We start from the raw sequence: 14,567 nt of genomic DNA on the forward strand, positions 1-14,567 counted from the left end.
TACGTCCGACATTCTCTTCTGGGCTGTGGTTTTCTGGTTATCTATAAGGCTCTGGTATCAATATGGCTTATGCTGTGACAGCTCTTCCTGCTGAACTTTTGTCAAACTTTTATAAAGCAGCAATTGAAGTGTCCGATAGAAGTAGGCAAAAGGGGCTGCAATATGCGTTCGAAGGCTATATTCAGGACATAGCCTACAAGTGAAACGCAACGAACAACAAGGCATCCAAACAGAGGCAAAAGCATAGCCTACCGGTAACAGTCAAAAAATGAACCACCGCATATCCTATTAATCGAGACGGAGGCTGAGACTGACAATATCAAGGAGCAACACTGTTCATGCAAAGCTGGGTACGTCTCTATTCACTTCTATAATCGTTACTACGAAGCAAACGGACTAACGTTACGCACGTATAACGTTGTATTTCTTCAGCGTGTGCTAGCGTATCAACAACTATGCAACTTAAGCTGTAACGGTGATGTTTTGGTTAGCTCCACAGGGTTTTGCGCGCACATCATTGGGCTTATCCATACCCTGGATATATACCGACAGTATAGCCTGCCGAGACCGAAAATACGAGACGCCTGCGTTAAAGTCAATGGAGCGCTGTGGAAAAAGTGTCGGACCCCTGTGGGAGCTGTGATTGGTCAATCTACATTCTAGGGTGTGGCTTAGCCAAAGGTGAATTATATATCTACTCAATCATTCGCACACGTTCCAAGCAGTGGGAATTCAGTGTCTTGCTCCAGGACTCTGCGTGTCGTCAGTATACCGGGGATTGAACCTCTCTGCCTACTGAACCACAGCCGCCCCAATCCAAGGGACTGTGAAGGAGTTTTGGTGGCGAGTTCCACCCTGTTCCACTAGTTTGGACCCCTTTTGGATCCCTGTTGCTGTAGGTTGAAAAGATTCCATGAGGGGTCCAACTAGTGGAACAGAGTGGACCCCTGTTGGTGAAAGGACTCCAACAGGGGTCCACCCTGTTCCACTAGTTTTGACCCCTGTTGGAGTCCTTTCAGCGTATCAGCATGACGAATCGGCAGCAGAACAAGTTGGTGAGAGAGAGATCTCTCTGATTGGCTTAGAGAACCAGGAACCGGTGCAAAAGAAGAGAAACTGACGGAAGTTGACGAACACATAGGGGTCTCTTCTCATTTTTCATCTTCAGCTCATTTGAAAATCACAAATATTTTCACAATGACATGATCATCTAGAATGAATGAACAGTAACCCAAATGATCAGCATGATTCAGGAGAGGCCAGCTCTGTGCTACGCTTCTTAGCTTTTCTACCTCTCTAGCCTCGCAGCTAATAGTGACTCTTCCAGACAACGAATACAGACAACTGCCACCTGCTGGTGTGAAGGATAATTTCGTTTCAGAACGTACATGGCAGCAGGCTGGTGGCTGTCGTCTCTGGCGGTGTGTTCTAGTGCAACTTTTTAAAAAAACGAGTATGAAAACTGCCTCAACCAGCTAAGAAAAAGATTCCACCGAGACGTTGAAGAGAAGCGAAGCCACCACCCATCTAAAAAATCTCTTAACTGTTTGACAAAACACGCCTTCATTTCCTTTACTTAAGCACCCATTTGGTCTTCATTTATTGGCTTGCCAAAGAGAAAATTACACATTCTTGAAATCGTTGTGGCTCTTCTGGTGCAAACCTCCGCTCCTCCGAGTTGAAGTGCAGACGGCCCGTGAACCCTGATGAGCCAGTAGAAAAGTAGTTTGTAGTTCTGTCTCGCTAAAGTCCCCATACGTGTGTCTGCAGGGGAGACTAATAACACTAGACTGTTCCCCCTCCATGCCTCTGCATTAAATATAAAGCAGACCACACTGTGCTGCATCCTTATTTACCCATAGCTGTGACTAATCTAACCCCAGGCTCATCACTTACTGCTAATGATGAGAAAACACTGACACATATGTGTAATCTTCCTTATCTCTCTCATTAGAGGGAACTGAAAGAAACTTCCTCCCTGCATCTTACTTACTTACTGGCAGAGAGACGAACAGCGTCAACAGCCTGCACCTTATATGGACTCTGGCTGTGGCACACACACACAGAGAGAGAGTGTGTTTGTATGTGTGTTCACTATGTGTGAAGAATATTTATAGACGTCTGATAAGAGGTTACACACAGCTGGCACAGATTGTCCCAGTAGCAGATAGCAGCGGTTCAGCGTTACTTCTTTTTGTGCTTTCACACTTTCCTCTGTTTGTGTTTTAGTTGCATCCCTATTGGCTTTCCTTTTTGTAATGCTTTACATCTATCGTAGTGTATTTCATGTCCCCCCGTTTTATCTTGTTTTTAAATTGTTTCGGTGTTTCCGTATTCTTATTTTTGTTACACTTGGGACGCTGTGTGCACATTTCACCATCTGAACTCACGGACCTTGGATTAGAGTCCCTAGATCTTCTTCCAGGTTTATTCTTACTGACGAATTTTGAATGTATTTCCTAAAAACAACTGTCATTGTGTCGGGTTCCCATGGTGTGAATCACATGGAGCTTTGTGTTTGATGCAGCAAATATCAAATATTTTTTTTTTTATCTGTACTATATTCGGCCGACTGGTTCCTTTCTGTGTGGAGTTTGCATGTTCTCCCTGTGTCTGCGTGGGTTCTCTCCAGGTTCTCCAGCTTCCTCCAACCGTCCAAAGACATGCTGGTTAGGTTCACTGGTGATTCTAAATTGGCCGTAGGTGTGAGTGTGAATGGTTGTCTGTCTCTCTGTGTTAGCCCTGAGATAGACTGGTGACCTGTCCAGGGTGTACCCCCGCCTCTTGCCCGGTGACAGCTGGGATAGGCTCCAGCAGACCCCCGTGACCCTTAACAGGAATAAGCGGGTATAGAAGATGAATGAATGAATGAGTGAATGAATGTCCTATATTCAGGTAACACAGCACTGTAGTAAAATGAGTTCTATGACCTTTGTCATAAATATCAATTTATAGACTTGTGGGACTCTGACTAATGCTTTAAACTGTAATCTCAGAACATCAGAAGGTTTATTCACTACTTTGGTCCTGAGTAAACTCTCAATAGATAGATAGATAGATAGATAGATAGATACTTTATTGATCCCGAAGGAAATTCATGCATCCAGTAGCAGTAACATACATTGAACATACATTAAAGTTAACTTATAACACAGTAACCATACGCTGAAATTGATAAATGTAAATTTAAATGTGTACAGAGAAATCAAGAAATTAAACATATGTAGTAAAATTAAACATTTGCATAGAATTTAAATATGTACAGAGAAATTAAATATGTAGAGGAGTTGAAACTCTGAAAGTTAAAAAATGTGCAGAGGAATTAAACATTTGCATAGAAAATAAATATATAACTGTGTTAAGTTAACCCGTGCTAATCGTCTATACAAAAACTACATAAAAAATAGAAAGTAGCTAGAAATAAAAATGTTTTATACAACTATAAACTATATTTAAAATATAAAGTGACAATAATTACTATATGGAACAATACACAGTATAAGTTAATCTCTAGATCTCACTGGTTCCCCCTCTCATGCTCAAAATTTGTTTTATGCAAACACACTAAACAGGTTAAAGAACTACACCACAGTGTTGGAGCGGTGTAAATTAAAAACACTGCTGTAGCGTGTTGCTGTCTTGGCGTTTTACGCAGAACTCAAAAGCACAACTACCTACTTGTCTGCACAGCTGAACATGTGGGCTGATCTTGTCGCCGTTCGTGCTGTTAGTGGTGCTTTTGTTTTGCCCCTGCTGCAGAGTAGACTGGACAAGCTTCTCAGTAGGGGAGTGAAACCACAGTTCTTAAGAGAGGATTGATGTTTTTGTTTTTCATTTTAAACTCTGAGCTGTGGTCGCGCTTTACTGGTTAGAGCTGGCATGCAAATCAATGTGGTGCCGCGAATTGGCCTTAAGCACAGCATCGCGGAGATGTTAGTAGTAGCTGAGCAAGGCCGTGGGATCCTAGTTTCATCAGACTGTTTGCTTTTGTGCAAACCCAAACATATACGCAAGTGCGTGTGAGACAACGTCATACAAACATGAAAGACAATGACAAAGAAAATATAAAATCTCTATTAAAGCCTTTACAACGGATGAAGGCACACGAGTTAAGCAGCCTGTATGTTACAGTAAAAGCTGAACCTCGACCAGTCGTTAACAGTGACATATCTCTGGCTTTTAAAATGAAAATATAAAATCATATTATTATTTACTGATCCATTCATTTTGTGTTTTGCAGATCAATGTGCGCGTCACCACCATGGACGCTGAGCTGGAGTTTGCCATCCAGCCCAGCACAACAGGCAAACAGCTCTTCGACCAGGTAAGAGACACACACACATGTGCGCACGCTTGCATACAGGGCCAGCATTTCTGAAGGAGCTAGAAACGTTTCAATAAACATAAATATCCAGACATGGGTATTTATAACGTCGTAAACTCTTTGTCCTCCTGGAAGAATCACGTTGTTTGTTATCTATTCCTGGAAATGTGTGTGTGTGAGAGTGTGCCAGGATGTGCTTGGCTGGGTTTGGGTCGGTACCGGTTCTGTTCGGAGATGGCGCACAGAGCGCTCTTTGTCTAAACGGGGAGACAGCGGAGGGGTGGAATTGTTGGTTAGATGGTAGGTTGTGTACGCGTGTTTGTTTGTGTGTCGACTGTCTGGGAAGCAAAAGGGCAGCTTTCAGTGCTGTTTCATGTCAGACTATAAAGGGTTGTTGGGATTGTGGCGATGCACAAGGCAAGAGAGATCTTTGTTTTCTGCTCTTGTTTTTTTCCACCGTTGGCCACGTTCTGCTTTACAGCTTGACATCAAGGCTACATGATGCAGGTGTATGTGACAATACACCTCTCGCCGTGTGCAATCGCCACTACTTGCTAAATCACATTCTGGTGTAATTCTTCTGTGTAGTTTTCTTTCTTTCAGCGGCGCTAATGTTGAACGGTGTTCTTCCAAACCCTTCGTATGCTCGCGTGAAGGCGGAATCATTTCCTCGTCCTCGCTCCCTTTCACTCGCAAACTCTCGTGATATCCTACACCGACGGCATGTGCTGACCTCTTCCTGACCTCGGCGCTGGGTCCTCTTTCTCTGTTCCCACTCTCAGACACTTTCAGTTTCGGCTTTGAGGCGTTTTTATTTGTTGAGCAAAATAGTAGAGTAGAGGTAGAGGAACACTGAGATGAGCTTTGGAGAAATAATAGAACTAAAACATGTTAATATCTACAGGTAAACGACTTTCTTCTCTGCAGATTGTCCTGGCCAAGCAGGATACTTTCTCTACTGTTATTTTTTCCCTTATATTATTTTCTAGCACCGTTAACCTCCTTCAAAAACCTTTTAAATGTGTTTTACTTTTGAAGACTTCTTACTAACAAACATCCATACAGAAGAGCTTGACTTTATTATCAGGCTGAGTGTAATCTGTATGCTCTGTGGTGACACTGTTTCTAGTCCTGGAACTTAAACATTCACTCACCACATCGCTGACGCTTTCATTTTTCTCGGGGACACACACATTGTCTCTCTCTCTCCCGTAAATACGAACGCTTCAGCTTGCCGTGCCTTCGCGTCGCCGTAGCAACCAACTGTCAAATGCCCAGTGATGTGTTGCGCAAGTGAATCTGAAAGCGGATGCTTGTAGTGTATCTTCTCAGTCCGTATGTGTAGTTGTTATCTATATATACGAGTGTTGTAATCTGTTTTAAAGATACTATTTGGATGATTTATTAATCTGCCTGTCATTTTTTTATCTGGTGAATAAACTCAACCTGGAGAATGTGCAGTTAATTTGGCTCTGCAGGTCTTTACTTTGTGAGTTACCTGGGATTCTTGCAACCTTCAAGTGTTCCTCTCGTGGTGCTGACAGCTACACTGACTGCTTTAAGAGCTCCTCGGGCTGCAGCTTGTGGTTTTTCTCCTCACTCTCCTGTGATAGAGAAAGGGTTCATTTAATTACCGGCTAAGTGTTTTTTGAGAGAGCTTGTCCCAACCCAACCTCCGCCAGGGATGACTTCCCAGATGGTGTTGTGTAACAAACAATCCGATGTGCCAGGATGTAAGGATTAACTGACAGTGGTTTTAACGAGTCTAGAGTATTGATTAATATTATAAATTGATTAATCAAACAAACATGTCAAACATCAATGACTACGTTTACATGGTATCCCGGTTTTGATTGGGTTTTTGAAGTATCCCGTTTTTGTGTTTGTCCATGTAAACACCATTTCCCGATTTCAAGAAACCCGGTTTTGCCACCTGGAGTACTCCGATAGAAGCCGGGATACTGGAGCATGTATACACCTTATCCCGATCTCTGACGGCTGCCCACTGTCTGCGCAGGCGCGAGTGACGCCAAGTGACGCACTAGATATACAAACAAAATGGCGGCAACGAGAACGTCTCACTTTTGGAGCGACGAAGAGACAGAATTTTGCCTTAAAATAATGAAAGAACTCAACATAACGACGTGTTTCTATGGCAGAAAACACAGAAATGCCGACATATTCAAGTCTGTTGCGGAGAAGCTACGTGACGCTGGTTTTCCACCTCGCACTGTTGAACAAGTTAGGTCGCGATGGAAAACATTGAAAAAGACGTAGATAGGATGCAGTGATCAGAAAACGGGTTACTGGTATTTATCGTGTATACGGGGATATGAATAACCGGGTTTCTCTGTGTTCCATGTAAACACCATATCCTGGATATGCTCAAAACCAGGATAAGCCTCAAAACCAGGATACTAAAGACCATGTAAACGCAGTCAATGTTATAGTGTTTCAAATGTGACCGTTTGTTTGCCTCCAGAGAAAGGAATCTTGAGTTGGTGAGGATAGATTGAATGCAGCATAGACAAGTGAGAAGAGATAACATAATACATATATAAAACACACTTCTTTATTCTTTATTTCAAAAGCTGATCAAGCAATATTTCCTGCATGCAAATCCCCTTCTGCGTTGTGTCGTGGAAACAGCTCAGTCTCCCTCAGATCCCTTTTGCTGCACTATAACAAGGTTACATGCATTAAAGGAAATCACATGTCCTGAAGTGAATGTTGAGCCCTGTGATAATGTGTCATTCAATAAACCGCCCGCGGCCGGTCCTGAAAGCCATTTCATTTTAAATGGTCTACATCCACATGAACGAAGAGAAGGTTCCTTTGATAAAGAGGCTGCGGAGCTAAATATAAACAGCTATAAGCTCACTCAAACACACACACACACACACACACACACACACAGGCTGATAAAAGGTGGTTGCAAATTAGGAAAGCTTTTTAATCAAAGCAAGCCAAACGTGCAAGCACTCTCACGAACCGTAATTACAAACACTTGTCCACGGGAATGAGTGTTTTGATGCTCCAGTCTGCTTGATTTGTGTGTTATCTTTTATGCTGCGGTGCTCCTCTCTCCGTTTCATTTACTCTTCTTTAATCCTGAAATCCTTTATCGACATTTAGAGTCTTTCCTCCTAAATCGCACAGGTCCTTAGCTGCAAACCCTGCGCCACCGGTGTTTTTTTTTTCAGTGTGTGGGAATGTGATCTCGCATGCAGTTGCCATTGCAACAGAGTGTTTTAAATGGGTGTTTATGCACGCGATTATCTGACACACATGGGCATCTAAGTTGTTTATGTGAGCATGTCTTCCAGTGGCTACGCGTGAGAGAGAGAGTTAATTATACGGTACGAGTGTGGTCATATTGACCGTGTAAATCACGTTGGTGTCTGAGTGAGTGTCCGCGTCCCCTCTGGGACTCTATTTGTAATTTGTAACAGTTTGTAATTCACATACTGTTTGAGATTGTAGACAGGGAAGACACAAAGTAAAGTAAAAAGATTCCGACAAGGATGAAGCCGAAGGGAAAAACTATTGTACTGATGAATATTTGTCAATAAAACCATAAGCTTTTATCCCATGCCACAGTTAGTTTGTGTAAATCCTGAATTGTACCAGTGATTTTTGAATTAGGATTTACAAACTAAGCACAAAACATGCCACAGTACGATTTGAAGTGTACAATTTTTTATTTATATTAATGCAACATGTGTTTAAAACCTGTGAATGAGATGCTGATTACAAAGTGTAAATATTCATTTCAGGAACAGTCTGTATTTAATAATCAAAGTTGGAAATCTGCTATGTAAAGCTTTCTGTGTAAACTGGATCTCGCACCATCACCCATGGGTGTGCATGGCGCTGGGCACATTTTGAGCCTGTAAACGGGAAAGAAACCGAGTGCTTCTGTGGTTTCAGGTGGTGAAGACCGTGGGTCTGAGGGAGGTGTGGTTCTTCGGCCTGCAGTACACAGACAGCAAAGGCTACGTGACGTGGCTGAAACTCAACAAGAAGGTGACGAACCCTGAAACCACAACCGCAGCCGGCAAAACCAACACCGAGAACCAAATCTCACATCTACCACACGTCACATCTTTAGTTTGTTCCTGTTTCTGTCATTCATGTAGTGTATTCACGCATATTGAAAGCACGATTGTTTTAACACAATGCAAACAGTGAACGCTTGTCTTTCTGTGGTGTGTTTGCTGAAAGCTTAGTCCAGAGTGCCTGAAAGAGAGCATCTGTACAAGGGTGACGATTAAACGATGTGTTGCGTTTGCGTGTTTTCGCTCCAGGTGACCCAGCAGGATGTGAAGAAGGAGAATCCTCTGCAGTTCAAGTTCAGGGCAAAGTTCTTCCCGGAGGATGTTTCCGAAGAACTCATCCAGGAGATCACACAGAAACTCTTCTTCCTGCAGGTACTGGACGGGTTGTTGACAGCTCAGTCTGCCAAGATATTTGGGAGGTTGGGTCAATCAAAATGATACTAACACGATGTGGATATATACAGAAAAAAACTGAACAGGGGTTCAAAGCTTTTGTGGGCACGAATAAAAAAATGCCACGGATGATTCTGGTTGATTTCAGCCTTGTTTATTTCCTAGTAATTGTGCCTCTGTGGGTTATGCTAATTTTCCACTCGCAACTTTTGAGGAGTTGCTCAAAACATCATGCAAATCAGGGCATTTTGCATTAATTAAAAACTGGCAATGAGCTAAACCAAATGGAAGCTGAGACAGAGGCAGAAAGACAGCAGGACCATCCTAACCGTCCCCTTGCCTCTTTGCTGTTGCCTCTGAGGAGTTAAAACCCGTGCACGAGTGAGGCCTGTTAATTCCACAGATGAGAGGAATCCCGGGTGTGGAACTTCAACTAATCACTTTGATAGGCACGCCACATCTCCGCTCCTGAAAGTCAACTGGATGAAAAGTTGATTGACTGAAGTTGACAGGTGGAAAAGCAGCAACGGAAAGCAGCGTCAGACATGTAAACAAACTGGCACGTGTGAAGGAATGTACACTCTGACCTCACGCTGCGTGATTAGGTCAGTCGGCAGGTTGTCCCAGATGGAGAGCCCTAATGCAGTTACCGGGTAGTGCATTCAGCGCTGCCTGCTTCTGTGTTCACTTTCACTCTTTACACTCGGCAACAAAATAAAAATGTAAGTGTAACAATCCTGCCTTTCCAAAAGAACAATTAGCATGACCCAAAAATGAAATCTAAATATCTGCTGTCTTGTTTAATATGTGATTAGTTTGACAAAGAAGGTCAAACACCTAACCAAGGTTGTAATAGTTTTGGATTTTTCATTTTAGTTTAGTTTTTATTTCGTTTTTACCTTTTTCCCTCCAATTCAGTTAGTTTTAATTAGTTAATTAATTTAATCATCAGATTTAAACCTGTGACTGGTAAAGTCCAAAGATACCAGACTCTTTATTAAGTGTACCAGCATTGATGGCGGTCCTTTCCATTTGTGTCTTTACCCAGGAAATGATTAAAGGTAAACTGTACAAATTAATATGTGCGCGTCCTCTCGACAGGTGAAGGAGGCCATTCTGAATGATGAGAACTACTGTCCTCCAGAGACGGCCGTGCTGCTGGCCTCCTACGCTGTCCAGGCCAAGTATGGAGCGTACAATAAAGAGGTTCACAAGCCCGGTTACCTGGCATCTGATCGCTTACTGCCACAGAGGTAAAGGTGATACACGCTGATGTCACGCTGTGTCTAAATGTTTGATTCCTGAGCTACAAAGTTATGTTCAGACACGCTCTACCTCAGCAGCTGTAGCCACACTCAAATATTAAAATATCTATTATCTTTATGTCTTATGACAGTATTATCTGCGCGGTGATACCATTATTAATGTGGGACTGATATTGTTTGATACATATTACATTAAGAGTCAAAAACTCTTATCCTGGTTGAGCAGGCTATAGTAGCTGCTGTCTAACACCACAGTAATGGTAGTATTTATTATTGATATCATTGATTCTTGACCCATATTTGTCTCCCCTTTCTTCTCTGTGTGTGCCTGTGCTCCCTGTAGAGTTCTGGAGCAACACAAGCTAACAAAGGAACAGTGGGAGGACAGAATACAGACCTGGCATGAGGAGCACAGGAGCATGCTCAGGTGAGTGTGTCAGCTTGTGTGTTTGAGAGGTGAGAAATGGCTGCATGGTAATATTGAGGTGTCCAAAGTGGTTCTGCATAAGGAAACATTTTCTCCCCTTTATTGACAAAATTGAAATGATTTAACTGAAGATTTGTATTTTTCATTTATTTAAATAGCTAATACAAATATGACTCTTTTGTGAACTATAGTGTTTGTTATTATTAGCAAATCTGATATGTCTGTGTGCGTGTGTGTGTCTGTGTGTGTCTGTGTGTGTGTGTGCATATGTGCACGTGTGTGTCTGTGTGTGTGCGTGTGCATGTGTGTGTGTGTGTGTGTGTGTGTGTGTGTGCATGTGTGTGTGTTGCCATGACAACTGTCAGTCACATGACATCAAAGCCAATTCCATGTCAAACATCAAAGGCATTCTATGATGACATCATCAGAGACATATCATCTAGATCTATGTATTTAGATAGACCTCCAGTAGACTGTTTCATTTTATTTCAAACTGTGACCCGAGTGACAAACTACTAAGTGCGTCTTCAGACAGTGAATCGAAGTGAACCCACATTCAAACCCGCATTCAAACCCGCATTCAAACCTGCATTCAATTCTACATCTAAACCTACCTTCATCAGCCATGAGCGACGAGAACTTGACCAAGAACCCGATTTCCAGCCGTTCAATGCAGGAGCCAGAGTTCTCACAACTCTCTACCGACCTGGAGTCGGGGGGAAATCAAAACATGACTCTCTGGAACATGGTAAAATATCTGACTATGGAGCTCCAAAGTTCAGAGACCTCCTTAAAGGACCTGAAAGCTCAGCTCCAGAGAGCAGAGGAGGACAGTTTCCTCCAAAAGCAACAGGTCACGCAGCTCTCTGCAAACCTGGAGTCAGAGGAGAAGGAAAACAAGACTCTCTGGAACCAGGTGGAATATTTAACCATTGAGCACAACAGAGCAGAGACCAGCGCCATGGAGCAGGCCAGTCTGTTACGTAAGGAGAGAGCCAAGTGTTTCCAGGAGGAAACACTAAGGATCAAACTGCAAAAACAGGTTGATCAACAAGTGGAAGCTATGGGACAACATGAGACCCTAGTCCAACAGATGGAAGAGCTGAAGGATCAGCTCCAACAGGCAGAGAAGGACAGTTCCTCCCAGAAGCAAAAACTCTCTCAGCTCTCTGCAAACCTGGAGTTAGAGGAGAAGGAAAACAAGACTCTGTGGAACCAGGTGGAATATTTAACCATTGAGCACCACAGAGCAGAGACCAGCGCCAAGGAGCAGGCCAGTCTGTTACGTAAGGAGAGAGCCAAGTGTTTCCAGGAGGAAACACTGAGGATCGAACTGCAAAAACAGGTTGCTCAACAAGTGGAAGCTATGGGACAACATGAGGCCCTAGTCCAACAGATGGAGGAGCTGAAGGATCAGCTCCAACGGGCAGAGAAGGACAGTTCCTCCCAGAAGCAAAAACTCTCTCAGCTCTCTGCAAACCTGGAGTCAGAGGAGAAGGAAAACAAGACTCTCTGGAACCAGGTGGAATACTTAACCATTGAGCACAACAGAGCAGAGACCACCGCCATTGAACAGGACAGTTTGTTACGCAAGGAGAGAGCCAAGTGTTTCCAGGAGGAAACACTGAGGATCGAACTGCAAAAACAGCTCGATCAACAACTGGAAGAAACAAGAAAACAGGAGGCCCTAGTAGCCCAACAGATGGAGGAGCTTAGGGTGCAGCTCCAACGGGCACATGAGGACAGTTTCTCCCAGAAGCAAAAACTCTCTCAGCTCTCTGCAAACCTGGAGTCAGAGGAGAAGGAAAACAAGACTCTCTGGAACCAGGTGGAATACTTAACCATTGAGCACAACAGAGCAGAGACCACCGCCATTGAACAGGACAGTTTGTTACGCAAGGAGAGAGCCAAGTGTTTCCAGGAGGAAACGCTGAGGATCGAACTGCAAAAACAGCTCGACCAACAACTGGAAGAAACAAGAAAACAGGAGGCCCTAGTAGCCCAACAGACAGAGGAGCTGAAGGATCAGCTCCAACGGGCAGAGAAGGACAGTTCCTCCCAGAAGCAAAAACTCTCTCAGCTCTCTGCAAACCTGGAGTCAGAAGAGAAGGAAAACAAGACTCTCTGGAACCAGGTGGAATATTTAACCATTGAGCACAACAGAGCAGAGACCAGCGCCTTGGAGCAGGCCAGTCTGTTACGCAAGGAGAGAGCCAAGTGTTTACAAGAGGAAACACTAAGGATCAAACTGCAAAAACAGGTCGATCAACAACTGGAAGAAACAAGAAACCAAGAGGCCCTAGTAGCCCAACAGACAGAGGAGCTGAAGGATCAGCTCCAACAGGCAGAGAAGGACAATATCTCCCAGAAGCAAAAACTCTCTCAGCTCTCTGCAAACCTGGAGTCAGAGGAGAAGGAAAACAAGATTCTCCGGAATCGGGTGGAATATTTCACCATTGAGCACAACAGAGCAGAGACCAGCGCCTTGGAGCAGGACAGTTTGTTACGCAAGGAGAGAGCCAAGTGTTTACAAGAGGAAACACTGAGGATCGAACTGCAAAAACAGCTGGAACAAACACAACAGGAGTTGGCTCATGAGAAAAGTGAAAAACTGCTCATGAATCAGGAAGAAGTTGTGAGGGCTGGGCTTGAGAGATTGAAAGTTTCATACCAAGAGATCCTACACAGGTATGAAACTAAACTCTGGGAGTTTACACAGTATTTTACCATGATTCTGCAGCAAGCTCAGTCTCATTTTGAAAGTGCAACAGAGGACCATGAGCTGAATGCTAATCAGGACGTCCTCCAGGAAGACATGGAGCAGGAGATTGAGAGGGAGACTTCCTCCTGTGAACTTTCAGGGGACTTGACCCGACAACTCCCAGAAGAGAGCTCAGGAAACTCCAGGGAAGAGGCTAATCAAGCCCTCCCCGTAGAGACCTCACAGCTCATGGACGAACCAGACAACAAGATCTCCATTGAGGAGGAGGAAGAAGAGGAGAAGGTGGTGGTGGGTGAGGTGGTAGAGGAAGAAGAGGAGAAGGTGGTGGAGGAGGTGGTAAAGGAAGAAGAAGAAAAGGAGAAGGTGGTGGTGGAGGAGGTGGAGAAAGTGGTGGTAGAGGAAGAAGAAGAAGAGGAGGCGATGGAGGAATCCCTTTCTACTCCACAGACACCTGAGGTCATCGAAGAGATCCAAGTTTCAGAGGAGACGGCTCCAAAGAACACATCCTGCTGTTTTGTCTGGATTCGTTGCCTCTGGAAACGAATAAAGCGAAAGAAGAAGAAAAGGGACATCGCTAATCAGGAAGGAACATCTTAGAACAACAACAAAGCAAAAATTGAGAAGGAAAAGTTCTACCTGCATACTTAGTAATAGGTAATTGATTTGGTTGATTTGGGGAGAAAAAAAAGTAAACAAATAAATTACGGGCGGCACAGTGGAAAGGTGGTTAGCACCATTTCCTCACAGTGAGCCGACAAGGCATCTCTGTGTGGAGTTTGCATGTTCTCCCTGTGTCTGCGTGGGTTGTCACCGAGTACTTCGGCTTCCTCCCACTTTCCAAACACATGCTCGTTAGGTTAATTGGTGATTCTAAATTGTCCGTAGGTGTGCATGATCCTCCCGTTCAGCATGAGTCTGCCACCAACAGGGAGCAGTGGAAAGAGTTGGTTACCATCTAACAGCTCACTGCGGGTGCTCCTTCTCTCAAACTAACCAAGTCTTCAAGATTATCATTTTAACTATGCAAGTAGAACTTTTCCAGACATATTTGCCAGAGGAGGAGGTGGTAGAGGAAGAAGAAGAAGAGGAGGCGATGGAGGAATCCCTTTCTACTCCACAGACGCCTGAGGTCATCGAAGAGATCCAAGTTTCAGAGAAGAAGGCTCCAAAGAACAAATCCTGCTGTTTTGTCTGGATTAGGACGGAACATCTTAGAACAACAACAAAACAACAATTGAGAAGGAAAAGTTCTACCTGCATAGTTTTTCTATGAAGTTTCTCAGTCATCCAGGTCATGGTATATCCAAAAAATGTTCAAAAAAGGGAAGTGGACTTGTAGAGTTTTTCTGAGAAGATAATAATAATACCTTTATTTATA

The 14,567-nt window shown here is 43.7% G+C and overlaps 1 protein-coding gene across 1 annotated transcript in view; it reads left to right on the forward strand.

The window, feature by feature from the left end:
* LOC311488340 (radixin) overlaps positions 1–14,567 on the forward strand; it is a 58,007-nt gene that overhangs the window by 24,923 nt on the left and 18,517 nt on the right. The window contains exons 3-7 of the mRNA XM_084544971.1: positions 4,241–4,324; positions 8,255–8,350; positions 8,632–8,754; positions 9,877–10,028; positions 10,384–10,467. Of these exons, the coding sequence (XP_084401097.1) occupies positions 4,241–4,324; positions 8,255–8,350; positions 8,632–8,754; positions 9,877–10,028; positions 10,384–10,467 (539 nt within the window). The remainder of the gene's footprint in view (positions 1–4,240; positions 4,325–8,254; positions 8,351–8,631; positions 8,755–9,876; positions 10,029–10,383; positions 10,468–14,567) is intronic.

This window comes from Chelon labrosus (assembly GCF_963514085.1).
Source record: "Chelon labrosus genome assembly, chromosome: 5".
Classification (NCBI taxonomy): Eukaryota; Metazoa; Chordata; class Actinopteri; order Mugiliformes; family Mugilidae; genus Chelon; species Chelon labrosus.